At 42.1% G+C, this 27837-nt stretch overlaps 1 protein-coding gene and 1 non-coding gene across 15 annotated transcripts in view; one reads left to right on the top strand and one right to left on the bottom strand.

Annotated features, from left to right (window-relative positions):
- LOC128310943 (zinc finger protein 84) overlaps positions 1-26187 on the top strand; it is a 65213-nt gene extending 39026 nt beyond the window's left edge. For all 14 annotated transcript variants that reach the window (XM_053206645.1, XM_053206640.1, XM_053206646.1 and 11 more), the window contains 4 exons: positions 3663-3859; positions 14480-14606; positions 15223-15318; positions 20441-26187. In XM_053206645.1, the coding sequence (XP_053062620.1) occupies positions 3845-3859; positions 14480-14606; positions 15223-15318; positions 20441-22425 (2223 nt within the window). In that variant the 5' untranslated portion in view covers positions 3663-3844 and the 3' untranslated portion in view covers positions 22426-26187. The remainder of the gene's footprint in view (positions 1-3662; positions 3860-14479; positions 14607-15222; positions 15319-20440) is intronic.
- Positions 12787-12889, bottom strand: LOC113596976 (small nucleolar RNA U13). The gene has a single exon (XR_003417805.1). It is a non-coding gene; the product is annotated as a small nucleolar RNA U13 (small nucleolar RNA).
- Positions 26188-27837: the final 1650 nt, after the last annotated feature.

Genomic DNA, 27837 nt, shown 5'->3' with positions numbered 1-27837 from the left:
AGTGAAGTCATATGATATTTGTCTTTCTCTGACTGATTTCGCTTAGCATAGTACCTTCCAGTTCCATCCACATAGTTGCAAATGGCAAGATTTCATTCTTTTTTTTTTTTTTTTTCAACGTTTATTTATTTTTGGGACAGAGAGAGACAGAGCATGAACGGGGGACGGGCAGAGAGAGAGGGAGACACAGAATCGGAAACAGGCTCCAGGCTCTGAGCCATCAGCCCAGAACCCGACGTGGGGCTCGAACTCCCGGACCGCGAGATCGTGACCTGGCTGAAGTCGGACGCCCAACCGACTGCGCCACCCAGGCGCCCCAAGATTTCATTCTTTTTGATTGCCGAGTAATCCTCCATTGTCTATACATACCATATCTTCTTTATCCATCCGTCGATATACATTTGGGCTCTTTCCGTACTTTAGCTATTATTGATAGTGCTGCTGTAAACATTGGGGTGCATGTGTCCCTTTGAAACAGCACACCTGTATCCCTTGGATAAATAACCTAGTACTGCAATTGCTGGGTCATAGGGTAGTTCTATTTTTAATTTCTTGAGGAACCTCCATACTGGTTTCCAGAGTGGCTGCACCAGTTTGCATTCCCACCACCAGTGCAAAAGAGATCCTCTTTCTCCGCATCCTTGCCAACATCCGTTGTTGCCTGAGTTGTTAATGTTAGCCATTCTGACAGGTGTAAGGTGGTATCTCATTGTGGTTTTGATTTGTATTTCCCTGATGATGAGTGATGTGGAGCATTTTTTCATGCGTCTGTTGGCCATCTGGATGTCTTCTTTGGAAAAGTGTCTATTCATGTCTTTTTCCCATTTCTTCACTGGATTATTTGTTTTTATGGGTGTTGAGTTTGCTAAGTTCTTTATAGATTTTGGTTACTAACCCCTTATCTGATATGTCGTTTGTAAACATCTTTTCCATTCTGTTGGTTGCCTTTTAGTTTTGCTGATTATTTCTTTCGCTGTGCAGATGCTTTTTATTTTGATGAGGTCCCAATAGTTCATTTTTGCTTTTGTTTCCCTTGCCTCTGGAGATGTGTTGAGTAAGAAGTTGTTGCGGCCAAGGTCAGAGAAGTTTTTGCCTGATTTCTCCTTGAGGATTTTGATGGCTTCCTGTCTTACGTTTAGGTCTTTCATCCATTTTGAGTTTATTTTTGGGTATGGTGTAAGAAAGTGGTCCAGGTTCATTCTTCTGCATGTCGCTGTCCAGTTTTCCCAACACCATTTGCTGAAGATGCTGTCTTTATTCCATTGGATATTCTTTCCTGCTTTGTCAAAGATTAGTTGGCCATACATTTGTGGGTCCATTTCTGGGTTCTCTATTCTGTTCCACTGATCTGAGTGTCTGCTCTTGTGCCAGTACCATACTGTCTTGATGATGACAGCGTTGTAATACAGCTTGAAGTCTGGGATTGTGATGCCTTCTGCTGTGGTTTTCTTGTTTCAAGATTGCTTTGGCTATTCGGGGTCTTTTCTGCTTCCATACAAATTTTAGGATTGTTTGTTGTAGCTCTGTGAAGAATGCTGGTGTTATTTTGATAGGAATTGCATTGAATATGTAGATTGCTTTGAGTAGTATTGACATTTAAACAATATTTTTCCTATCCAGGAGCATGGAATATTTTTCCATTTTTTTGTGTCTTCAATTTTTTTCATAAGCTTTCTGTAGTTTCCAGTGTGTAGATTTTTCACTGCTTTGGTTAGATTTATTCGTAGGTATTTTACGGTTTTTGGTGCAATTGTAAATAGGATCCATTCCTTGATTTCTCTTTCTGTTGCTTCGTTGTTGGTGTATAGGAATGGAACTAATTTCTGTGCATTATTTTTATATGCTGCCACTTTGCTGAAATTTTTTTTTAATGTTTATTTATTTTTAAGAGAGAGACCAAGTGTGAGTGGGGGAGGGGCAGAGAGAGAAGGAGACACAGAATCTGAAGCAGGCTCTAGGCTCTGAGCTGTCAGCACAGAGTCCAACGTGAGGCTCAAACTCATGGACTGCGAGATCATGACCTGAGCCGAAGTTGGATGCTCAACTGACTGAGCCACCCAGTTTCCCCCCTCTCCCCCTTTTTAAAAAATTTCTTTTTAACGTGAAGTGCCCAACTCTTGATCTTAGCTCAAGTCTGGATCTCAGGGTTGTGAGTTAAAGCCCCGTGTTGGGCTCCATGCTGGATGTTGTCGTAGACATTTTTTTTTTTTAATATGAAATTTATTGTCAAATTGGTTTCCATACAACACTCAGTGCTCATCCCAACAGGTGCCCTCCTCAGTACCCATCACCTACCCTCCCCTCCCTCCCACCCCCCATCAACCCTCAGATTGTTCTCAGTTTTTAAGAGTCTTTTATGGTTTGGCTCCCTCCCTCTCTTTTTTCTTTCCCCTCCCCCATGGTCTTCTGTTAAGTTTCTCAGGATCCACGTAAGAGTGAAAACATATGGTATCTGTCTTTCTCTGTATGGCTTATTTCCCTTAGCATAACACTTTCCAGTTTCATCCACGTTGCTACAAAAGGCCATATTTCATTCTTTCTCATTGCCACGTAGTATTCCACGTAGACTCTTTTTTTTTTTTTTTTTAATTTTTTTTTTCAACGTTTATTTATTTTTGGGACAGAGAGAGACAGAGCATGAACAGGGGAGGGGCAGAGAGAGAGGGAGACACAGAATCGGAAACAGGCTCCAGGCTCTGAGCCATCAGCCCAGAGCCCGACGCGGGGCTCGAACTCACGGACCGCGAGATCGTGACCTGGCTGAAGTTGGACGCTTAACCGACTGCGCCACCCAGGCGCCCCTACGTAGACTCTTAAGTCTAAACTTCTTTCTTGGCCAGCAAGAAATCGGGTGCAGGATTAAAATGGGAGGGATGGCTAATGTTCGTGAAAAGACAAGAGCCCCGATTAAGGGTCCTTGCTCCGTTTCTATTAGGATCAGAAGGCTTACAAACATGGTGATGGACATGCACAAAGAGACAATGAAACTGTGGACATTAACTCACAGACGTGAGGGAAAGGGGTTCTTGAAGATATTCGGGTTTAGGGGTTTGGGTTGATAAAAAACAAAATGCTGGCGACAGGTGGATGGGCAGATGTTAATGGCAGACATGAGGAGCTGTGTCTGTTTATCTTTGCCAGCCTAGGGGATAAGACATAGCATGTAACCTCAGTGTTAACAAGGCACCTTTCTTTTGTTAATTAGCTCCCCTCTGGGCAGCTTCACCTGCAGTGCTCTAGCCCTATTTACCTAATTTGGTCCTTCCTTCCTATGAAAGCAGCTTTCTGCTATAGTACTGAATTGGGGGTGCTTTAGCCTTGAATACCTAATCTTGCTTTCCTCATGTACCTTTGTATTGGGGGCCTTCCCCCACCCCCCGTTCTGGGGGCCTTTGCCCCCACCCTACTCTATTCTGGGGGCCATAGCCCCCCTTCTCTATCCTTATTCGCCTAATCTTGTTTACCCAATCTTGGGTGTGAGCATCCTATGGCTTTGTAATTCTTTATGCCTTGTTAACCCATCAGTGCAGGCTCAGGGAGTTCCTAAGCTTATTCCCCACAGACATGAAGACTACTTGAATTCCTGGTTCCTAGCAAGAGGAGAAAAGATTTTAGGTGCAGTATGAATATACCAATAAAGTGCTTTATTCCTATGTTCACAGATCCTGGTTACCCACAAATGAGCCTGCTCATGTGATAGAAGAAAGGAGCTCCTGGAGCCAGGAACTTGTCAGTGTGAAAGACCCAGCCACCGCCTTACAGTGGAGCTTTGGGACAGAAACAGAAGAGGCTCAGCGTGGAGCAGGTCTCAGATGTGCAACTCGTCTGGCCTAGGCAACAGAAAATGACCATGTTACAGGTTAGTTGATTGTTTCTTCTTCGTTATTTTCCAGGGGATTAGAAGAGGTATGTAAGTCTTCCAGTGAAAAAGAAAAGTGTAAGTAGTTCAGAAATCAGAGGAAGATAACCTTGGAGTTGAAGATCCAGGTTGGGACAAAACTGGAGCAGTTAGAATAACGTGGGCATCAGGGATGGCAGCTCCCTGCACAGTGGAAAATCCATGTGTAACTTTTGACTCCCCAAAGCTTAACTACTGCTAGCCTACTGTTGACCAGAAGCCTTACCGATAACAGGTGATTAACACGTACAGTATTTTGTATGTGTATGATATACTATATTGTATGTGTATGATATTACTATATTGTATGTGTATGATAAAGCTAGAGAAAAGAAAATCATAAGAGAACATACATTTATAGTACTATACTGTATTTATTGAAAAAATCTGCATATAAATGGACCTGCACAGTTCAAACCCATGATGTCCAAAGATCAACTTTATTTAACTATAGGGCTTTCAGAAGGTCTTGAGATTTGAATTTTAATGAGCCATAGTGTCCTGCATAATTAATGAATTTGAGGTACAAACTTGGTTCTCAAATTTTTAGCAGTTTTAATAAAGAAATTAGAACATTTCTACGAGTTGCACTATCCTATAAAAATGTAAACTAATTCTTCATAGAGAGTAAATATTTTTCATTCTTTGATGAAGTTTTGAACAAATAATAACGTGTGAGTGATGTCCTCAGAGAAATATAGTAAATACATGGGTCTTACGGTAATTTTTCATAGTTTTCTGGAGTGTGACCCAGGGAGAAAATGCTAGAACAGAACTTAGTAATCATAATTTCTCTCTTTAAATGTGGAGCAGAATTGACATACAGAAAAGTACACAAAATGTAAAAGTACAAAGTAATGGATTATTATCAACTGAACGAATACCCATGAACCCACCATTCAGGTCAAGGAACAGAACATTCCAGCCCAGGTGAGGCCTTCCATGTGCCTCTGCCAATCACAGCTTCTCCCTCTTAACAGAGGGAACCAGGACCCTGACTTTGTAACCATTTCCTTGCTCTTTATGGTTTTACTCCAAAGTATCCATCCCTAAACACTGTAGTTTCATGTTGTCTGTTGCAGTATGTACTAATTCGTGTTTGTTTCTTTCAACATTTTGTTTGTGAGATTCAGTGCAGTTGGAATCTTCTCTCCAGTTAAGGCAGCTTCTCCGTATCACCAAATCCAGTCGGTGGTCACATTTCTAGTTGTCTCGTAAAATTTACAAGTCACTTGCAGTTTGTTTGCATCAGAATCCAGGAAAGTTCATACAGTGTAATTGGTTCATCTGTCTCTTAAGTCTTCTTAACCTATTGGCTCTTTTTTTTTCTAGCCCCATTCTTGATTGAAGAGGCCAGGGCATTTATTCTGTGGATCTCCCACTGTCTGGGTTTTGCTCCTTGCATCCCCACAGTGTGCCAATGTGTTCTGTGTTTCCTGTAAATAGGCAGATTTAGAGTTGTGCTGGCTAGTACCCAAGCCACTGGCCACACAACAATGTTTAAATTTAAAACCACTAAATCCAGCCCTTCAGTCACACTAGCCACATTTCAGGTACTTAGTAGCCATGAATTAGCGCAGATAAAAGCATATCTTCATCATTACAGATTTGATTTGGAGGCTTGATCAGACTTAGGTGTGACTTTTTGGGTAAGAGTGTTTCAGAGGTGGTGGTATGTATTCCAGGAGGTGACTCCTGTCTGCTTGCCCGTTTTGTCACGTCAGCAGCTTTATGATTGTTGCCTTGATGGACTGTTTCATTAGGGGCCACAGAATGATGCTCTGCTTCTAAGCACTTCTTTGTTTCTTAAATGAAGTTATTGCTCTATCACATGATAAAATATGTCAAGGATCAGCTTGTACACTTTCTGTCCCAGATCTGTAATTAGTCATTTCCACAGTACGTGGCATTTAAAATTTTATGGTATATAAAATTTTAAAAATTTTCTTGCCGAAACGTGGAAATATAGTAGGTTTTTACATACTGACTTTGCATTCAGGAACTTCTTAAGCCTGTTTGTTTATTTTTAAAGTTTATTTATTTATTTTGAGAGAGAGAAAGAGAGACAGTACCAGTGGGAGAGAAACAAGTAGAAAGGGAGATAGAGAATCCCAAACAGGCTCTGTACCTGTCAGTACAGAGCCTGATGTGGGGCTTGAACTCACTAACTGTGAGATCATGACCTGAGCAGAGATCAGGAGTTGGACTCTTAATCCCTTGAGCCACTTAGGCTCCCTTAAACCTTTTTATTAATTCTAATAATTTTCTTTAGATTTTATTAGATTTTCCATGTTAACAAAAATATCAGCAATATTTTTTTTTCTTAGTAAAAATAAATTGTAAATTCCTAGTTTGCCAGGACTTTTTTTTAATTTAATTTTTTTTAATATTTATTTATTTTTGAGAGAGAGAGAGAGAGAGACAGAGCATGAGTGGGGGAGGAGCAGAGAGAGAGGGAGATGCAGAATCTGAAACAGGCTCCAGTCTCTGAACTGTCAGCACAGAGCCCGATGTGGGTCTCAAACTCACAAACCATGAGATCAAGACCTGAGCCGAAGCCGGATGCTCAACCGACTGAGCCACCCAGGTGCCCCAGGACTTTTTTTTTTTTTTTTTTTTTTTTTTTTTTTAAGTAAGCTATATACCGAATGTGGGGCCTGAAGTCAACGACCCTTTTAGATCAGGAGTCGGACAGTCCTCCTACTAAGCCAGCCAGGTGCCCCTGCTAAGACTTTTTGTAACAAATGTTGATTACTTTTCAGTTTTTGGTATGTTTTACTCTTTTCTCGTCTGCTTGTTCTTTTTCATATTTTTGTATTCCTTCCTTATGAAATCCAGTCCTTCTATATGAAAATTTAAACGAGCATTTTAGCAATTTTGTTCAGTTTTTTTCTGTTGTTTGTAGTTCTTGTGTACATTCTTTTAATTTGCAAATATTCTTTATCTGCATCTGTTGAAGTGATTACATATCTTTTCTTAATCTGTTAAAGTAGTGAATATATATATATTCCTTTTAATGTTAAATGCAGCTTGAATTTTGAATTTCTTGGATAAACTCCAACTTAGTCCTTTTTTTTTCTTTCCCCCCAGTGCAAAAAGGGGATTTTCTTAAAGCACAGGGATAGGACCCATGGGCAGGAAATGCTGCCTGCCCCAGGACTGTGAGGAGAGACTGATTATATACCTAGGAGTAACTCTGACTTAGCCTTAAATTTTTTTTTTTTTTTAAGTTTATTTATTTATTTTGAGAGAGTGGGTGAGCAGGAGAGGGGTAGAGAGAATCCTAAGCAGGCTCCACCCTCACAAGTGTGAGATCACGATCTGAGCCGAAATGAAGAGCTGGACACTCAACCGACTGAGCCACCCAGGTGCCCCTCCAGCTCAGTCTTGCTATATTTTCTTCTTTACATATTGCTCAGTATAGTTGTCATTTAGGATTTTCACATCAATGTTCATGTGTAAACTGGCCTTTGCTTTTCCTTTCTTGCAATATCCTTACTGAGTTTTGTTATCAAGGTGATGCTTGTATCAAAGTGTACGGTTGTGTTCTTGCTTCTGTGTTTGGTAATTGTTTAGTAAAACAGGAATTATTTCTTCATTAAATGTCTGCAGAATTAACTGGTAAAGCTGTTTCTTTGTGAGAAGATTTTAACTCATAAAACCAATATTTTCCACATGACTAATGCTTGATGTTATAAAATCTTCAATGGGAAAATTATCCACTGAAAGATCAAGATAAAACGTTAGATTTTAATGTAACAACATGAGAAGCTCATTAATTGATAAAGGTGGAGGTTGTACACTGCAGCTCATCTTTTTTTTTAAAATTTTTTTACATTTATTCATTTTTGAGAGACGAGAACATGAGTGGGGGAGGGGCAGAGAGAGAGGGAGACACAGAATCCGAAGCAGGCTCCGGGCTCCCAGCTGTCAGCACAGAGCTCGACGCGGGGCTCGCACTCATGAACCGTGAGATCATGACCCGAGCCTGAGTCAGATGCTTAAGCCACTGAGCCACTCAGGCGCCCCTGTTGTAGCTCATTTTTAAGAGACTACAAGTTGATTAGTTTTGGTGTGGTGTCAAAGAATAACCACAGTTAACTAATTATCATCGTTTGTATGATTTCTTAAATTTTCTTCATATGCAGTCATACTATGCACGACAGTGTTACATCTTCTTTTTAGTATTTGTACTTTTTCCTTGCATTTTATTGTACTGGCCAGGACCTCCTGGACAATGTGGGTTAGAAGTGTCATTGCCTCCCTGCTCTCGGCCGGCATTGCTTTCTGTCTGGTGCATTCCAGCATTCGTTTCTGGCACCATCTGGAGTTAGTACAGACTACAGGTTAAGGACACCCAACAAGACTGCTCTCATTTCAGTTGCCAGCTGTAAGTCTCCCAAGCCACCTATACTTGTGACCAACTGGCTACAAATTTGGGGGGTTCCCCTGACCCCTTCATGTTTGCTGGAACAAGTCACAGAACTTAGGGAAGTGTTATACTTACAATTACAGTTTTCTTATCAACAACACAAACTGGAACCAGCCAAATGAAGAGACACGTAGGATGGGGTCTGGGAGGGTTGTGGATGCAGAAATTCTGTGCCCTTTCCCTGTGGAATCAGGGCACATCACGTTTCTGGCACGTTTTTGTGTTCACCACCTAGGAAGCTAACCTCACGTTCCAGTGTCCAGAATTTTTATGGAGTTTTTATCACGTAGGTATGGTCATGTAGGTTGGTTGAATCAGTGGCTGTATGATTGAGCTCAGCCTTCTCCCCTTCCCGGAGGTTGTGCTGATACCACCTGACTCAAAGCCTCAACTGTTTAATCAAATGGTTGATCTTTCCAGCCAGTGCCCATCCGGAAGACTAGGAGCCCACCGTGAGTCACCTTTTTTGTGAGAAGCATAAACTCAGGAGGGGCCCCCATGAATAATAAAAGCATTTCTGTCACTGGGGAAAGAGCAAGGCTCTGTCCCAGGAATCTGACACAGAGGCCAGACAAATTATACAGCCGTTTGCCATTAGCTACCTGTGCTGTCTAAATTTAAATTGGTTAAAAATAGGGGCTCTTGGGTGCCTTAGTCAAGCATCTAACTCCTGATTTTGGCTCAGGTCATAATCTCAGAGTGGTGAGATCGAGCCCTGCGTAGTTGGGTTCTGGGCTGGGCATGGAGACTGCTTAACATTCTCTCTCCCTCTGCTCCTACCCCCCTTGAACACACACTCTTGAGTGCTCTGTCTCTGAAAAAATAAAAAGCTGAGGGGTGCCTTGGTGGCTCACTCGGTTAAGTGTTTGACTTTGGCTCAGGTCATGATCTCATCGTTCTTGAGTTCGAGCCCCATGTCGGGCTGTCTGCTGTCAGTACAGAGCCCTCTTCACTTTAGATCCTCTGTCTTATAAATAAACACACATTAAAAATAAATAAAAGTAAATATAAGTTGGTTAAAAATAAGTAAAACTAAAAAGTCCTTTCCTAGTCACCTTTGAAGTATTCAGTAGATGTTTGTGGCTGATGGCTACCTTGTTGGATGGTGCAGATAGAGGATATTTAAGTCATCACAAAACATTCTTTTAGATAATGCTATTCCAGTCCTCAGGGAGCAAATATTCCTTATTTTGCCGTTAAGTGATGTTAGCTGTAGATATTGGTAGGTTATGATTATTAGGTTTGTTCGATTCTTAGTTTGTTTGACAGTATTTTACAATGAACAGATTTTTATTATATGCCTTTTCCACGTCTGTTGAAATAATGGTTTTTTTCCCATATTCTGTTAATAAGTTTTATGGATTTCTGAATGCTAACCCTGTCTTGCACTGCTGAAGGAAACCTTATTTGGTCAACTCACATTATGCTTTGTTTATATATGGCTTTTTGTTAGGAATTTTGTTTCTGTTAATTTCCCTGTGATGTTCACTCCTTTTGTGTTCTTGTTTGGTTTGGTCTGCTGGCCTTATACAGTGAGTTGAGAAGTTTACACTCTTGCTCTGGTTTCTGGAGGAATTTCTGTGAAGTCACTTTATTCCTTAAATGGAAGAATTCACCTCTGAAGCCTCATAGATTTGGAGGTTTCTTTGAAGGAAGGTTTTGGGGGATGGGGTCAGTCTTTTTAACATTCAACTAATACAGATTTTTATTTCATATTGTGTAATTTTTGAGTGCACTGTTTGAATATCTGTTTCATCTAAGTTGTCAAATACATTAACATAAATTTACTAATTTTGTTATCTTTTTTAACAGCTTTTTTGAACTATGACCTCAGTAGGATCTACCCAATTTAAGTATATACTGGGGTGATTTTTTGGCAATTTTATGTTGTGTTACTGTCCTTACCCTCCAGTTTTAGAGGGTTTGTTTCATCCCAGGAGAATTTTGTCATTTTGCAGTCAATTCCTATTTCCATCCATAGCTAAGGAAACCACCAATTTGTTTCCTCTCTATATAGGGTTTCCTTTTGGACATTTCATATCAATGGATTTATATAATGTGTATTCTTTTGTGTCTAGCTTCTTTGCATTAGCATAGGTTTTTGAAGTCCGTCAACATTTTAGCATATGTCAGAAATTCATTCTTTTTATTGTGGACTAGTGTTCCATTAAATGGATATACCTCTCTTTGTCTCTTTACTACTTGATGGGCATGTGGATTATTTACCCTTGATGGGCATGTGCATTATTTATTTACCCCTCACAGTGGTTATAAGTGCTGCTCACAGGAGCAGCCATGTACAAGTTTTACATGAACACGTTTTCATTTCTCTGGAGTATATACCTAAGAGTGTAATTGCTGGGTTGTATGGTCAAATTATATTTACGTTTTAAGAAACTGCCACAGTCCATCGTGTCAGACCACTTTGTATTTCTAGCAGTGTTGAGTTCCAGTTTCTCCACATCCTTTCCAATACTTATCATCTGTCTTTTTATCATTATGGCGAGTGTGAAGTGGTGTTTCATTATGGTTTTAATTTCCTTCATAACTAATGATGTTGGTCATTGTTTCATGTGCTCATGTGCTTATTAGCCGTTCCTGTATCTTCTTTGATAAAATATATTAAAATATTCTACCTACTTTTAATTTTTATTTTTATTTTTTAATATCTTTTTTTTAATGTTTTTAATGCTCATTTATTTTTGAGAGAGAGAGATAGAGAGAGACAGAGCACGAGAAGGGGAGGGGCAGAGAGAGAGGGAGACACAGAATCCAAAGCAGGCTCCAGTCTCCGAGCTGTCAGCAAAGAGCCCGACGTGGGGCTAGAACCCAGGAACCGTGAGATCATGATCCGAGCCGAAGTTGGATGCCCAACCAACTGAGCCACCTAGGTGCCCTTATTTTTTAATATCTTTTTATTATTTATTTATTTATTTATGTATTTATGTATTTATTTATTTTTTTTAACGTTTATTTATTTTTGAGACAGAGAGAGACAAAGCATGAACGGGGGAGGGTCAGGGAGAGGGAGACACAGAATCTGAAGCAGGCTCCAGGCTCTGAGCTGTCAGCACAGAGCCCGACGCGGGGCTCGAACTCACAGACCGCGAGATCATGACCCGAGCCAAAGTCGGCTGCTTAACCGACTGAGCCACCCAGGCGCCCCATTTTAATATCTTTTTAAAGTAAGCTCTACGTCCATGCAGGACTTGAACTGCTAACCCCGAGATCAAGAGTCACCTGAGCCAGCCAGGTGCCCCTACCTACTTTTTAACTTTTCTTAAAATTTTAATTTAGTTTTTTTATTGAGTTCTAAGAGGTTTTTCTTATAAGTTCTGAGTCAAGTTTTTTTTTTCAACATGAGTAGGATTTGCAAATAATTTTTTCCTGATTGTGGCTTGCCTTTTCATTTTTCAGTTGTGTAGTTTGAAGTGCAACAGTTTTATATCTTGTTATTTGGATAGGAATGTGGAAACCTTACACTGTCTAGGTGTTGTGACACTCTGTCTGCTGTGTTTATGTTACACCTTTGCATATTGAAAATCCATCAGAAGATAATACGATACTACGATTTTTGCATCCAGTGGTCAAACATACTTCAAGGAACGAAGAGGAGGGGCACTTGGGTGGTTTAGTTGGTTAAGTGTCTGACTCTTGACTTTGGCTTAGGTCGTGATCTCATGGTTCATGGGTTCAAGTGTGGAGCCTGCTTGGAATTCTCTCTCTGCCCCTACCCCACTCTTGTGCGTGAGCTCTCTCTCAAAATAAATAAACATACATTAAAAAAAAAAAAAAGGGAGCATCTGAGTAGCTCAGTCAGTTAAGCGTCCCGACACAAGCTCAGGTCATGATCTCACAGTTCGTGGGTTCGAGCCCCACGTTGGGCTCTGTGCTGACCGCTCAGAGGCTGGAGCCTGCTTCGGATTCTGTGTCTCCCTCTCTGTCTGCCCCTCCCCCACTCATGCTCTGTCTCTGTCTCTCTCTCTTAAAAATAAGTGAACAGTAAAGAAAGGAAGGGAGGGAGGAAGGAAGACAAAGAACGGCAAAGAACGTAAGAGGAGAAGATTGTGTTGTATTTGCATGGATATTTGCCATCCCTGTTCTTAATTCTTGAGCCTGGAGTTGCCTGCTGGTACTGCTTCTGGCGGAAGGCTTCGCATCTGTCAGCCCTTTGCCAGCAGCTCTGCTGCCCTGGATTCTCTTAGTTTTTCTTCATAAGAGAAAATGCCCTCACTTCACAATTATTCCTGGTGAATAAGCTGGTTACAAAATCCTCGGTTAACAGGTTTTTCTTTTCAGCACTTTTAAAGTGTTTTCCTTTTCTGGCCTCTGCTTTTTAATAGGAAATTTACAGTCATTTGAATTGCTGTTCTCTGTAAGTGAGGTGACTGTTTCCTTGTCTGTATTCTGTAGCAGTTTGATTATGATGTGTTTGGTGGTGGCTTTCTTTTTTTCGCGTCAGACACGTAATGTGCCGACGTCGTAACAAGGTTTAAGGGTGGCACATGTCACACAGTGGCGTGAACGCTCACTTATCACACTTATGAACTACAAAAGCTCGGTGGTGGCTTTCTTTATGTTATCATCCAGTTGGGGGATCACTGAGTTTCCTGTTGACTTATGCCTTTTGCCCCATTTGAGGAGCATTTGGCCATCATTTCTGTTTTCCACCATGTTCTTGCTTTTTTCCTTCTGGAACTCCTCTGACATGCATTTGGTGACAGTGTCCTGAGCCCTGAGTGTCTGAGCTCTTTTTTAAGTTTTTTTTTTTTTCCTCAGTTGCTCAAAATGGGTACTTTTATTGACTGTCTTCAGGTTCACCAGCTCTTCTCAGACTGTATGATGTGCTGCTTAGAGTCAGGTTTCTTATTTTCTGATGCTATTATGGATTATTTAGAGTGCATGTTTTCTGATCATCTCAGGTAACTTTGGGATGGGAATCCATCTCTTTAAAAATTTTTTTTCTTAATGTTTATTTTTGAGAGAGAGAGAGATCATGAGCAGAGGAGGGGCAGAGAGAGAGGGAGACACAATCTGAAGCAGGCTCCAGGCTCTGAGCTGTCAGCACAGAGCCTGACGTGGGACTTGAGCCACAAACTGCAAGATCATGACCTGAGCCGAAGTTGGATGCTCAACACACTGAGCCACCTGGGCACTCCGAGATGGAAATCCATCTTGACCTAAATCCAGAAACCTTTCTAAAACCTAGATTTGGTTATATCTCTCCCATCTCATGGAATCATGGCTAGCTGTTGGCAACGAGAAAGTGTCTATCTCTGTTAACCAGTCTGCCCCCCCCCACCCCCCATGTGGCCTTTTAATCTAATTACTACTTTGTACCTTGTGTTCTTATCTAACTGAACTGTTTGTATCTCCTCAACTCTCCTGGTTTTGGGGTTTCATTGGAGCTGTTGGCTCCCAGAATGCCTTTGCACCTCCTTTTTTTGTGGAAAGCATTGCTAATTTCTTAAAACTCACCTCAGGCTTTACCTCTTGCAGAGAGCCCGAGTTGACACCGAAATTGAAGCTGTCCTTGCTTTGACCCACGTGGTGCCTCAGCTACAGCAGCTTATTTTATGAATAGGCGTATATATTTGTAGCCTCTACGAGACTATGCAGTTTTTTAGGGTATTGTGTTATTACCTTTTTTTGGGTACCAGCTCTCCGGTGGCAGATTTGAGGTTCAGTAAATATTTTGTTGGTGGTTCAGAAGATTTTTGAATTTTTATTTATTTATTTTTTTAATTTGATTTTTTTTGGGGGGGGGGGCGGAGAAAGAGTATGTGTGTGACCAGAAGAGGGACAGAGGGAGAGAGACTCCTAAGCAGACTCCAGGCTCAGCATGGAGCCTGACATTTGATTTCACGACCCTGGGATCATGACTTGAGCCGAAGTCAAGAGTCACACCCTCAACCGGCTGAGCCATTCATACGCCCCCTGTTGAGATTTAAACTCCCGAATTCCATTTCTAATGTATATATGGAAGGGTGGAAGAGTGCATCATTGTGTTTTATTACAGAAATACCATGCAAAGGACACAGTCATTCTCCATAACTTGCTGTGATGAGAAAAATGTGCTTACACTCCAATTCTTTCCCATCTCTCAGAGTGATAATTGCTTCAGATTCACCAGGGTTATGCTTTTACAGGAGGCATTCTCATTTGAGGATTTATCTGTGGACTTCACCCAGAAGGAGTGGCAACTCCTGGACCCCAGTCAGAAGGACTTATACAAGGATGTCATGCTGGAGAACTACAGCAGCCTAGTTTCGCTGGGTAAGAAGAACTTCCTGGAGGACCCCAGACTATGCCTAATACCTTACTTGTTTAGTTGCTGAGAGCTGTGGGGGTTCTGAATTTTTTAATGGTTTTGAACCTGAATTCAGGAGATTAAAAGTTCCGTGCATGTGACACTAGGGAAAACATCTGGACCTGACCTTCCAATTAGGAAGGCTTATTTTCTTTATGTGTCCTCCGAAACTTACCGCATTCATGGGGGGTTGGCACCTAATGCAAGGAAATGGCTATGTTCCACTTGCCTCTTCTGTGTTGACTTACTTACAGAGCAGTTTTGTATAGCAGGTACAATTCTCCTTTTAAGTCACTTTCCCAAGGATTGACAGCTAGTCATTGAAAGGGCCTGGATTTGAACCCAGGCTGATGGGCTCGGGAGCCTCTGAAGCATGTAATGGTTTTGTATTTGGATTACAGAAGTGAACAATCTTAGAACCATCAGCCACCAGGGAGACCCCTGCTGTTGAGAATTATTTAGTCTGTTCATACACAGATGGGTACTTCACTGGGCTGGTGTGATGCCAAACCTTTCTGTTTCTTCGGTGGCCCTGAAGCCCAAGCAGTCAGGGTCAAGGCTTTTGTGTTTTCCCCTGAACAGGGTATGAAGTTATGAAACCTGATGTCATCTTCAAGCTGGAGCAAGGAGAAGAGCCATGGGTGGGAGATGGAGAAGTTCCAAGTGCAGACTGCTCAGGTGGGTGTGAGAACCAGCCAGAAATTCAGTCTCAGTTGGTCACTGGGTTGATGACATCTCTGAAATGTGCTTTTGAGAGCTCTTTTCACAATCTCTGGCCCCGTGGTGGGTTTCAGAACACCTGATGTGAGCCACTTTGTGTCTTTAGGTGTGGCTTTTTTGCTTCCAGCTTGTTTAGGCCATGAACTACTCCCTGTCTGCCAAGTCTGGAACTTTGGCTTCTTTCATATTCTCACATGTTTAATCTTCTGTCCTCTGCTCACCTACAGTTAGACACGTCTGCTTGTACAGTTAAGAGGTTTCTTTCTCGCCTCAGTGGGGTGTCTGATGCCCAGAGAAGTACCCCGTGGGCCCACTGCACTCCATTCCGCCTCTGTACAGCTGAGAACAGTTGCTCGTTCCTCCCAAACAATTGGTCCTTTTTCTCCCTTTTTAAAATTAGGTTCTGTTGTACTTTTCCTGTAGATTAGATACCACGGAGTACATTGAATGGTCTCTCTCTTAAGTTTTTTTGCCCTTTGGAAGTTATCTTTTTAACTTAACTCCTCAACGCACACTTAAAACTAGGCCCATGATGTCCCTTAGGGACATCTGAATTATCCAAATAATTGGATTTGGAATTTACTTCACTTACTGAATTATCCAAATTTCTACATAGGTGTAGAATCTAACCTTCTTTTATAAGTTCAGGCTCCCTCGAAATCACCCCCTGAGATACATATCTGAGTGGCACTGCGGTGGGAGGAAGGGCGTTGATGTGGGGGTGGGGAGGGAATGGCAGTGCATGTGATGGAAGGGTGCTCACCTGTGGCGGCTGCCTGGACCCCCCCGAGGGACCAGGAAGCCAGTCACCTGCTAACGCCCAGTGCTCAGGGCTTGAGCGTTGCTCTGGGGGCGTTCGTGAATTCTCCAGAATGTCCAGAATCCCTGCACACAGACCAAGCATGCGCTTGCAGCTTAAGGATTATTTTGGGCAGAGAGAGATGGGTGCCTGGGGTGGGCCCCACAGTCTTCCCAGGGTGCAGGTGCCATCTGAATGTAGCTGAGGCATTGACAAGAGTCTGCTACAGCCTATAGCCTCTTCTTCCAGGCTCTCCACTGTGTGAATCTGTGCAGCCTGTCCTGCTGTTTACCCTCTTCCTCAAATTCATGGTCAACTCCATTTGAACATTTCTCAGTGTTTTCAGACGAAATACTTACTCTTCTCTGCATCTCCGTTTGATTGTGCTGTGTTTTATCGTAATCCTTTCCACACAAACTCTGTTTTCACATACACATTCATACACATGGAATGTTCCTTGACTGTCCAGCTCAGTTGGTCTCACTTTTTTCGGAAGTCCCATTCCAGACCTGATCACAGGCTGGGTAATATTCTTTAGTTGGTTGGTCTCTGAGCTTTGTGTGCATGCACAGACACAGGCTTATAGTTTTATACCCAGCTCTGTGTCAGACAGGATTCATTCCGCAAATTCTTCTCCACAAGCCCATTGTTCTAATACAGGTGTTTTTACCCAGGTGTGCATTAGGTCACATGGGGATTTGATTCAGTAGAGTGGTGTATACGTATTTTAAAATGTAGTATTCTAGAACTGGAATTTGTGTTTGAGAAACTCTTGTGATTTTTTTTTTTTTTATGTGCCCCTCTCTCATTGATGGCCACCACTTGAGTTTCTACTAAAGGGATTAAAAAGTAAAATACCTGGAAAATACCATACAGAAGCATAGAACTTACTTAAGTGACATTTGCATCCAATTTTTTTAACTCTGCATTTAAATAGTGAACATTTATGTTTCACTGCAGTGTAGCGCAAAGTTAGTTGTCAAAATTAACAAGGCCTGCACTTCAGGGTCCGCAAGAACACCACTATGCTCAGAGGTTCAACGGGACTGCAGATGTTGTAGGAATGGCTAAGATTTATTACAGTGACATAATGACACATAGCTGCATCACCATGGAACGGGCACAAGCAGAGTCTGGAGGAATCCAGGTGCAGGTTTCCTGTGCTGCTCCCTCCATGAGGGTGACACAGAGCTCACTTCTTCCCCAGCAATGAAAATGGAGTAGTATGTGTGGTATTTCTGCCCAGGAAAGGTCACTAAAGACCGAGCACCCAGGGTTTTATTGGGAGCTGGTCAGAGGCACCTCTGCCTAGCACTTCGGCTAGGAGTCCAGCATTTCAGACTCCCAGGAGACCAGGTACTCAGCATAAACCACGTGGTTTGCACACAGTCCACCACAGGGAGCCCCTTTATCAGCTGGGAATGGTAGGAACACTCCAGAAACCCAGGTTCCCAAATGCTAGCCAAGAGCAACCTTGCAAGTAGTCGTGTGTGCATAGCACTCTCAGGCCTGGTGCCAACTCTTTTCTGCACAACAACTTGAGCAGTTCATAGAAAATTGAATATGTGTTGATTTCTCTTATTATTTTTAAGGTATTGTGCTGGATGGTGTGGGTATTCCTTGTCTACACAGTGCTTACTTTCTCATGGGAGGATAAAAGTGAACAAGTTTTCAAATAACCAGGGTAAAACCGAGATCCTGAAAGTGCTCTTATAGAAATAAGGTAGATAATAACATGGTAGAGAGAGTGTTAGTCTGCTCAGGAAGTTACTCCTGCAGTTTTGGAGGCTGGAAGTCCCAAGATCAAGGTGCCTGCGTGATTTGGGTTCTGATGAAAGCCGTTTTGCTGGCTTGTAGCAATGTAGCTCTGCCCTCATATGGCCTTTCCTCATTCATGCATGTGGGTAGATTAGGGGCCAAGGAGTACTCTGGTGTTTCTGATAAGGATACTAATCTTTTTGGATCAGGGCCCTACCATTATGATCTCATTTAACCTTAATTCCTTCCTTTGGGATCTCATTTCCAAATACAACCGCACCGGAGGTTAAAGCTTAAATATATAAATTTTGGGGAATGGCACAAACATTTGATCCATAACAGGGTCATGTGGAGAAGGCAACTCTAGACATGAAGACTGAAAGGAACAAGCTATCTGAATTAGGAGAAAGTGTTCCTTAAAGGAATGACAAATATGGGGGTGCCTGGGGGGCTCAGTCGGTTAAGCATCTGACTCTTGATTTCAGCTCAGGTCATGATCTCATGGTTTGTGAGTTCGAGCTCTGTGTCGTCTGCTCTGACAGTGCAGAGCCTGCTTGGGATTCATTCTCTCTCTCTCTTTCTCTCTCTGCCCCTCCCCTGCTCGCACTCTCTCTTTCTCAAAATAAATATTAAAAAAAAGGAATGATAAATATGAATGCATTAAGTGAGGAAGGGACTTAGTTACTTAGAAAGGCCTTGCCTCAGGGAGATAGGGGTTGGGGAGTGTGCGGAAACTAGATCATACATCAACGTGTAAGCAATAGGAAGGAGTTTGAATTGATTCAAACAATTTTAAGTAATAATAAAATTATCTGATTTGTATTTTAAAAAGCTTAACCTGACTGCAGAGTAGAAAATTAACAGGAAGCAGGGAAACCAGTTGGAAGGATATTTTACTGAGCTATTAAGATGGATTAAATTACAGCAGAGAGGAACACCTGGGTTGCTCAGTCGGTTGAGCATCTGATTCTTGATTTCAGCTCAGGTCATGATCCCGGACTCATGGGATTGAGCCCTACATGGAGCCTGCTTGTGATTCTCTCTCTTTCTCCTTCTGCCCCTCTTCCTCACTCATGCTTTCTTTCTCTCTAAAATAAAAAATAAAATACTTAAAAATAAACAAGCTACAGCAGAAAAAAGTGGTGGGGAGAGTTGGGGTATCTGGGATATACTACAAATGGTCAAACATGAAGCAAACCCGTTTTTCTAATGGGGAAAAATTAAAGTTGGAAGAAGTTAGATACAATTTCCAAATATGTATTTAGTTTAACAATGTAACAGTTAAAGTAACAAAATTACAAGTTTAATTTGTAAGTACTCATTTTCTGTTCTCACGTTTCCTGTTACCGCTTTATTCAAACTTGTAACGTACATCTCAAAGCTAATATTTCTGTAGTAGACTTTTGATTTTAACCCCCAGGCTTCGTTTTCCTTCATTCTTCTCAACTCAGTAATGAACACCATAATCCACTGAATTGCTCAAACCCCAGTCTTAGGGTTCATTCTTGATTCCTTGCTTTCCCTTATTCCTTACATGTCAAATCCATCAGCAAATCTTGTTGACTCTACCTCCTGAATGGATATGGCCGACAGTAAGTTGTGGGTTTCCTGCAAATTTATTACCCTTGATTGACATTTAAGTCTTTAAAAAATTTTTCACATTACTGGTTGGCTTTCATACCTGTGGGTAAGAGCTCAGGAAAAATTCCAAGTGTTGATTATTAGTGAAAAATAAGCCTTTTGAAGAACACTTATAACAGTGGCCTAAGTGGTTATGTTGTGAGAATAATGACAAAAGAGCTATATAATAAAGGGCAAATTGAGAATATTTCAAGAATGGGAACTTGTATCTTATTTTCAGTGAAAGAACACATAGATTGTGAGGTTTTGTGCCTAAACATGTTAGATGAAAAATGGTGTGCTCCACGAAGTGGCTCTCTTGGTGATAATGCTGAAAATGTTTCTGGTAAGTTTAAAACGTTCAGAAAATTTTAAAATGGGAAAAGGGACAAATATGATTTCTCATTCTCTAAGCTTGTAATGGCTTTAGTAGTTACTCTGTCAACCTGTTAATTCTCTCTATTTGTTTTCTTTTCCATTACAGTTAAGTTGCTCAAGGTCAGGGGCTTGTTTCCTGTTTCTTGCGATTCGTGCTCCACCTGGGGCACAGTGTGTACTCAGTAGGTGTTGAGGAAATCATTTCCTCACAATATTGGATCAGTGCTTCTTCCAGCCTCCTTTCTTTGTTCCTCGTTGCTCTTGATATATTTTTTACATTCTCTTACATTTTATAAACTTATATTTGACCACAATCACAGGTGACATAATATACTGCCTGTATGTCATTCCTATTTGTAGCATTTTGTTTTCTTTTCTTTTTTTCCCCAGTACCTAGAGGATAGACCTTCTACCTGGGACTGGGAAACGGCCTTCCCCAGCATTCATCCCCTTACATAGCATAGCTGGTTTTTCATTTAGGAAAGACAACCATAGAAACATTCACAGGTTTTTATTTCTTTGTAGAACAAGACTTGCAAGGAAATGGTCATATGATGTGGCGCCAGGATGACCAGGAGAAGCTTAGAAATCTGAAACAGGATCACGAATGTGATGCATTTGGAAAAAAACTCAATCTGAGCATGAACTTAGTTCCTTTAAGGAAATCAAACAGTGAAGATAATGTAGATGGATTATTTTTAAAACATCACTTAGATTTACTTATTCCAAAAGCAGATTATGGAAAGACAGAATCGGATGGTTTCAGTGTATTTGATAAGTTGTTTCTCGATACCAAGCCTGAGGAAACTGATGCTTGGTTAAAATACTATGAATATGATAAATATGATAAAATTAGTTCTAAGAAGTCACAGATTATCATATTTCACAGAACTCGTCTAGGGGAGAAACTCTATGAATGCAGTGAATGTAGGAAACGCTTCACTAAGAGATCAAGTCTCATTAAACATCAGACCAGACACATAAGGGAGATAGCCTATGGCTGTGGTAAGTGTGGCAAAACCTTTCCCCAGAAGTCACAGTTTGTTACACATCACAGGACTCACACAGGAGAGAAACCTTACAATTGTAGCCAGTGTGGGAAAGCCTTCTCCCAAAAGTCACAGCTCACATCCCATCAGAGGACACACACAGGAGAGAAACCATATGAATGTGGTGAATGCGGGAAAGCCTTCTCCCGGAAGTCCCATCTCATATCACACTGGAGGACACACACAGGTGAGAAACCCTACGGGTGCAATGAATGTGGAAGGGCCTTTAGTGAGAAGTCAAATCTTATTAATCATCAGAGAATTCATACAGGAGAGAAACCATTTGAATGCAGAGAATGTGGGAAGGCCTTCAGCAGGAAATCACAACTCGTTACACATCACAGGACTCACACAGGAACAAAACCCTATGGGTGTAGTGATTGTAGAAAAGCCTTCTTTGAGAAATCAGAGCTCATTAGACATCAGACAATTCATACTGGAGAGAAGCCCTATGAATGCAGTGAATGTCGTAAAGCATTCAGAGAGAGGTCAAGTCTCATTAACCATCAGAGGACTCATACAGGAGAGAAGCCTCATGGGTGCATTCAGTGTGGGAAAGCCTTCTCCCAGAAGTCACATCTCATTTCCCATCAGATGACACACACAGGAGAGAAACCCTTTGTATGCAGTAAATGTGGGAAAGCCTTCAGCAGGAAATCTCAGCTTGTTAGACATCAGAGAACTCACACAGGAGAAAAGCCCTATGAATGCAGTGAGTGCGGGAAGGCTTTCAGTGAAAAATTAAGCCTTACTAATCATCAGAGAATTCACACAGGAGAAAAGCCTTATGTGTGCAGTGAGTGTGGGAAGGCCTTTTGTCAGAAGTCCCATCTCATATCACATCAGAGGACTCATACAGGAGAGAAGCCCTATGAATGCACTGAATGTGGGAAAGCTTTTGGTGAGAAGTCCAGTCTCGCAACTCACCAGAGAACTCATACAGGAGAGAAACCATACGGGTGCAGGGATTGTGAAAAAGCCTTCTCCCAGAAGTCACAGCTCAATACTCACCAGAGAATCCACACAGGAGAGAAACCCTACGAATGCAGTCTTTGCAGGAAAGCTTTCTTTGAGAAATCTGAGCTAATTAGACATCAGAGAACTCATACAGGAGAAAAACCTTATGAATGCAGTGAATGTGGGAAAGCCTTTAGGGAGAAGTCAAGTCTCATCAATCATCAGAGAACACATACAGGAGAGAAACCCTTTGAATGCAGCGAATGTGGAAAAGCCTTCTCTCGGAAATCACACCTCATACCGCACCAGAGGACACACACTGGGGAGAAGCCCTACGGATGCAGCGAATGTAGGAAGGCCTTCTCTCAGAAGTCACAGCTTGTTAACCACCAGAGAATTCATACAGGAGAGAAACCTTACCAATGCCATGAATGTGGGAAAGCCTTCTCCCAAAAGTCACAGCTCATTAATCACCAGAGAACTCATACAGCAAAGAAATCCTAGGATTGGAGTTAATATTAGTCTTTGACAGAGACCTTACCTCTTTGTACTTCAGAAAATGCAGTTATGGTAAACCTTTCAAATAAATAGTCACATCACATTGTAGGTCTGAGTAATCTTTTAGGGTAGGAACTCTAAGTGAGGTTATGTAGGGAAAGTTTTCAGCTGATTAACATGCTTATATAGGAACTCATGGACTAGAATGAGCCTATGAGATGCAGTGGATTTTAAAAGCTTGGCAAGCATACAGTAGGAAATTAATAGCAAAGATGAGTACTGTGAACATCAGAAAGCTTTGCAGAGGCCACATCTCATTAGCTGTTGGAAATATGCCCACTGGGGTAAACCCTAATCCAGCAAATGAAGAAAAATCCCATGAATACGGCAAGTGAGGTGATGTTTCCATCAAGAAATCACAGCTCATTGTGCATTAAAATACTCTCAGGAATGAAGCTCTGTGAAAATACTAAATATGGGACACTCTTCAGCAGGTAATCCAACCATATTTTTTTTGCGGGGGAGGGGATTTACATTGTGGGTAAGCCTAACGATTGAAAGAAATGGGAAACGTGCCCCTAGAAATAAGGCTATAAAGGGAAGACATACATTTTTTTATAGACATGGTTATTAGAAACCCCATACTGATGATTGACATGTTCATTCTGAAGTATGAAGTTTTAAAAATATGTGAATAAATTGAGTCATTGAAACATCTAGATAAGACATTTCTCAGTGGTATTTATGGTTTATTTTCCTGTGTCACACAGTGTGTCTCATATTTTGGAATCACATATGATGATGTAATTGTGAGCATGAAATGCACATACCTTTTAGTAGTGCCTCTGATGTCAGGACATAACCACATGCCGCTGGTTTTTCTGTTGTAATGATACTATTGAAATGGCAATTGGTATAACATGTCTTACTGTTAAGTATGCAGCTTAATAACACTACATCTCTTTTTTTCCTTATGGCTTGTTGGCATATAAACGGGTCTGTGGTTGCTGATGTTTCTCTTCCGTTATGAAAGCCAACATTATATAAAGTCTGCAATCTCAGACTCAGAAACAATTTACCTAATACCTGGTTAATGAGTATTCAAAGACAGGAACGCAAAACGCAATAGTGACTCATTATGTACTGAGTGAGCAAAAGAAAGGCGTGTGAACTGTATCACACAGCACTCGAGCTAAATGGCAGTAGTGCTGTCCAGGTGTTGTTCTCATTCAGTGTGGTGCCTTTGTGCATCCAGTGTACGTACTTCAAGTGCTGTGTGCCCAAGTACAGCTTGTATTTAAGTTACTCTGATGAAATATGCTGTGTGCTATTGTTTTCAGTGTTTCATAAGATATTTTGTGGAAAAGCTAGGGGGAGAAACCAATTATTTAGGGGTCACTTTCAGAAAATGTAAAGTAAAGATTTTTTTGTGCTGAGAAATATATTTTTGATGTATTCAAGGAAGCCTATTTTACCTTCCTGCACATTTCTGTGATGTCCGGACAGGTATTAGGAAGGTATTAGGAAGTAGGCCTTTCACTGCTTCATCATTTGAAGTATCTGTGCTTTGCCTCTCTTCACCAGCTGCACCGTGCACATGGTGATCGTGTTGTGAACCTTTCATTGTAAGTAGGGCTCGCTTCGACAGTGCATGAACCACCCTTTAGCTCAGGTGGAATTTTGCAGTGATCTTTATAATGATCCTTGACAAAGTGTATAGTATTCTTTGTATGATGGTGAAATTCAGAAAAGTCCTGACTTTGATTCCAGACTTGGGAAAATCAAGACGACTTTCATGCACAAGTAGCTTTGTCCGCACCTTTGAGTTTACCAGTATTCTTTCCTGTAATTACCAATTTTACATCATTGTTGAAAAATTGGGACTTCAATGAGAGTAATTTTCTAATCCACTACACCAGAATGGTAATTTTAAAAGTATCTAACTTCACAAATTTTTATTCACGCTCAAACATATGGGCTTCCAGCTTTTCTCCCTCAAACCTGAAGGTGATTTTATCAACTTCATTTGTAAAAGAATAGTTATAGGGTTATGTTTTACTTTGTAGATTCTCCCATTTTTAAATTTTTATCTCTCCTGATTCTGTTCCCTAGTCCCAGATATTGATTTGTTAGTTCTTGGATTGAGTTTGGAGTCTGTTGTCTAAAAATGACCTAATTTTTCTCACTTCAGTTCTAGATTGTTCCATTTACTATTAAGGAGTTAAACCCAGTAGTTTACTCTCTAGATAACCAAACTTTGGCTTTAGCCTACTGGTTGAATACCGAAGAGCAGATTTTTTCCTTAGGGGTCATGTGTCAGTCATAGGGAGTGCTAACGCTGGCAACAGAGGCCTTGTTTATCAAAATACCTTACGTGGAGACCCAGGTATGCTGTGTAGAACTCACTGGGTACTCTCTTTCTGAAGAGGGGTCTTTGATTCTGAAATTAGATATTTTCAGTGTCCACGTTTTAAATTACCTTGGTAAACCACAAAAAAACACGAGTCCCCACATTTCCCCTACCACAAATCCCACATCAAGAAGAAAGCTGGTTTTGATGCTAAGAGGGATTTACTTGCAGCTTCATGGAGCATAGTAGCTGATGTTGGTAGAATGCATAGGGAGAGCATCCCCTCCCTCCTCTTTCACCACCTAGGTTCCCCCACTGTCCTGGAAGACCGTTCTGCCAAGGACAGTTCTACTGTATTCCTTTTACTAAGTAATGGATCATTTGGAGATCAAGTCTGTGAGTCTTGGGGAGTGCCTTTCTATTCGGTGTTTCTTTGTGGGCTTTTGTAATGTGACACCATTGCCTCTATGGATCCAATGTTCTGGGTATTTTGATCTCAAGATCATCACCTGTAGAACCTGAGGTGAAATAAACCCAAAGAATATCCAATTTATCCAGCAATACCTGTACCAATAGAAGAATGTAGATCAGTGGGCATCTGGAATCTACATCCGAGGCTTCCCTCATTTGGCCGTTTATTCCAGCAGTATATGCTCAGGTTGTCAGCTCTGCTGGGCTCATGAGTCTACAGATACGGTACCAGCAAGCTGCTAGGTGTTCAGCACCTAGTCTGGCCTATGCTGATGTGCTAACCCAACCATGACCCTTGTAGCTGTATGTATAATTTCTTGCACCTTGCCTTCATTCTTTTTTTAGTCCATTTTCCACACTACACATAGTATTTTAAGGTGCAATTCTGATTATACACTTCTGTGTTGAAACAGCAGGTAGCTAATTGTGGACTTAATGAGGACTTCTGTATAAATCCGGCCTATCCATCATTTCTGAATATCTTTCCTCCTGCACAGTACTTTTTGGCCTCCTTGAACTACTTGCAGTTCCTTCATATTTCTACAGTCTCACAAGTCTCCTGTCACTGAAATGCCCATGTACCTTATTAATGCTTTGCCATCCTTTATGAACCGCACATGTGTTTGTCACTGTGGTAATACAATCATCGCATGTCTTGTCTTTTCCATTAGAAAGCTTCTGGAAACCTGGGACTATCTTGTTTGTCTATACGGTTTTAGCAACTGAGGTGGTAATCTATGAACGTGAGTGCTCACGGTGGCTGCTTTCCACCACATAGGGAAGCATAGTCTGCAGTGAGGGAGAAGAGTGAAGCCTGGAAGCTTATTCCGGGACCTGGTTCTTGTCCTAATGTCCAGACTCACATCTGCCCTTTTCATGCCTTGATTGTTGCATTCTTCTGTGAGATATCCCAAATACCCTTCTAATAAATTCTCATGCTTGCTTCATCTGGTTCAAGTTGTGTTTGTTACTTACAACCCAAATATTCCTAACACAGGAGGTTAGGCTGTGCGATAAGTTGGGTTCTCTGGAAGTGGATCCTGAGATGCAGTTTGGAGTGCAAGGTGTTTATTGAGGATCAGCATCTGTGGGGTGATGGGAAGATGAATAGGAAAGGGTGGGTCGGAGGAAGAAGTCAGGCTGGACTGAGGCTGGTGAGACCCTGGCCACACCAGTAGGAAGCTCTGAAGGAAGTGCTGCTCGTGAGTGCCTCCTGTGGGGCTAAGATGGTCAGGTCTCCACATCCCCGAGGAGCTCCGTCACCAGGGGCCTGTTGCCCTGGGAAGGGGAGCATCCCAAGTGAATCTGCTGTCTTTAGCTGAGACCAACTCCACAAACTCCGGCAACTGGGGGCAGTCAGCTGACCACTCCCTGCTGCTGAGCAACAAGTCCTTCCCTGGAGAGGGTTGGGTGGCCTCACTCTGTGCCCACAGTCCATCCCACCACTGCTGAGTTCCATTTTCCCAGTGTTAGGTCTGTCCGAGGAGAGACTGAGGAAACAAAGTTCGCTGGGACCAACTGGTCCCTCCTGATGCTGTCGTTTTCTCTCACCTGTGAGCTATTCTGGGGCCTCTGCCACCTCTGCTGGCATTGATGGCTCACCTCCTTGCTGAGGGGTCTGAGCCATGGTTTCCGTGCCCTCAGACCAAGTTGCTGTATCTGTGCATGTACCTTCACAACTGGGTAAGAAAGTTGCAAGAAGCCCCTAAGTGGATCACCTGAATCCATTCCTTCCTCCCCACCCTGTTGTGTAAGCAGCACTGCATCCTCCTCGTGCATCAAGTACCCCTGAAAAAGAGCGACTCCTCGTCTGCCCTGCTGGTCCCTGGACACAAGGAGCACAATGCCCACGGTATACCTGGAGCTTGCAATTAAGTAGGAAACTTGCTCTGTCTTGGTGAAAAGTGTGTTCTCCTTACAGATCAAGACTTCTAACCCTGCAGAGCCCAGAGTTGTGGGTATGGGAAGCACAAAGGCCTCTGGAGGCAATCATTGGTAATGTGACGGTAGGTGAGGCCATCCCTGCTTAAGAGAGACCGAGCACGTGGTGAAGGGCAGAGAGAGGGGGGGATCTGAAGCAGGCTCTATGCTGACAGCAGCGAGCCCAGTGCAGGGCTGTAACCTCACGAACTGTGAGGTCAGACTTTTGGCTCTGAGCCAAAGTCAGATGCTCAGCCAACTGAGCCACCCAGGTGCCCCTCTTGCTTTCCGTTTTTTTTTTCTTTTTTAAAAGAAAATTTTAATGTTTATTTTGAGAGAGAGAAAGAGAGAGGTAGTGGGGAAGGGCAGAGAAAGAGAGAAAGAATCCAAAGCTGGCTCCAAGCTGACAGCACAGAGCCTGACACTGGGCTTGAACCCATAAACTGTGAGATCAAGACCTGAGCTGAAGTCAGGTGCTCAACCAACGGAGCCACCCCAGTGCCCCACTTTTCTTCTTTTTAAAAAGATTTATCTTAGGGGCGCCTGGGTGGCGCAGTCGGTTAAGCGTCCGACTTCAGCCAGGTCACGATCTCGCGGTCCGTGAGTTCGAGCCCCACGTCAGGCTCTGGGCTGATGGCTCAGAGCCTGGAGCCTGTTTCCAATTCTGTGTCTCCCTC

The sequence above is a fragment of the Acinonyx jubatus genome, chromosome D3 (assembly GCF_027475565.1).
Source record: "Acinonyx jubatus isolate Ajub_Pintada_27869175 chromosome D3, VMU_Ajub_asm_v1.0, whole genome shotgun sequence".
Classification (NCBI taxonomy): Eukaryota; Metazoa; Chordata; class Mammalia; order Carnivora; family Felidae; genus Acinonyx; species Acinonyx jubatus.
This window is presented reverse-complemented; position numbering and strand designations above follow the sequence as displayed.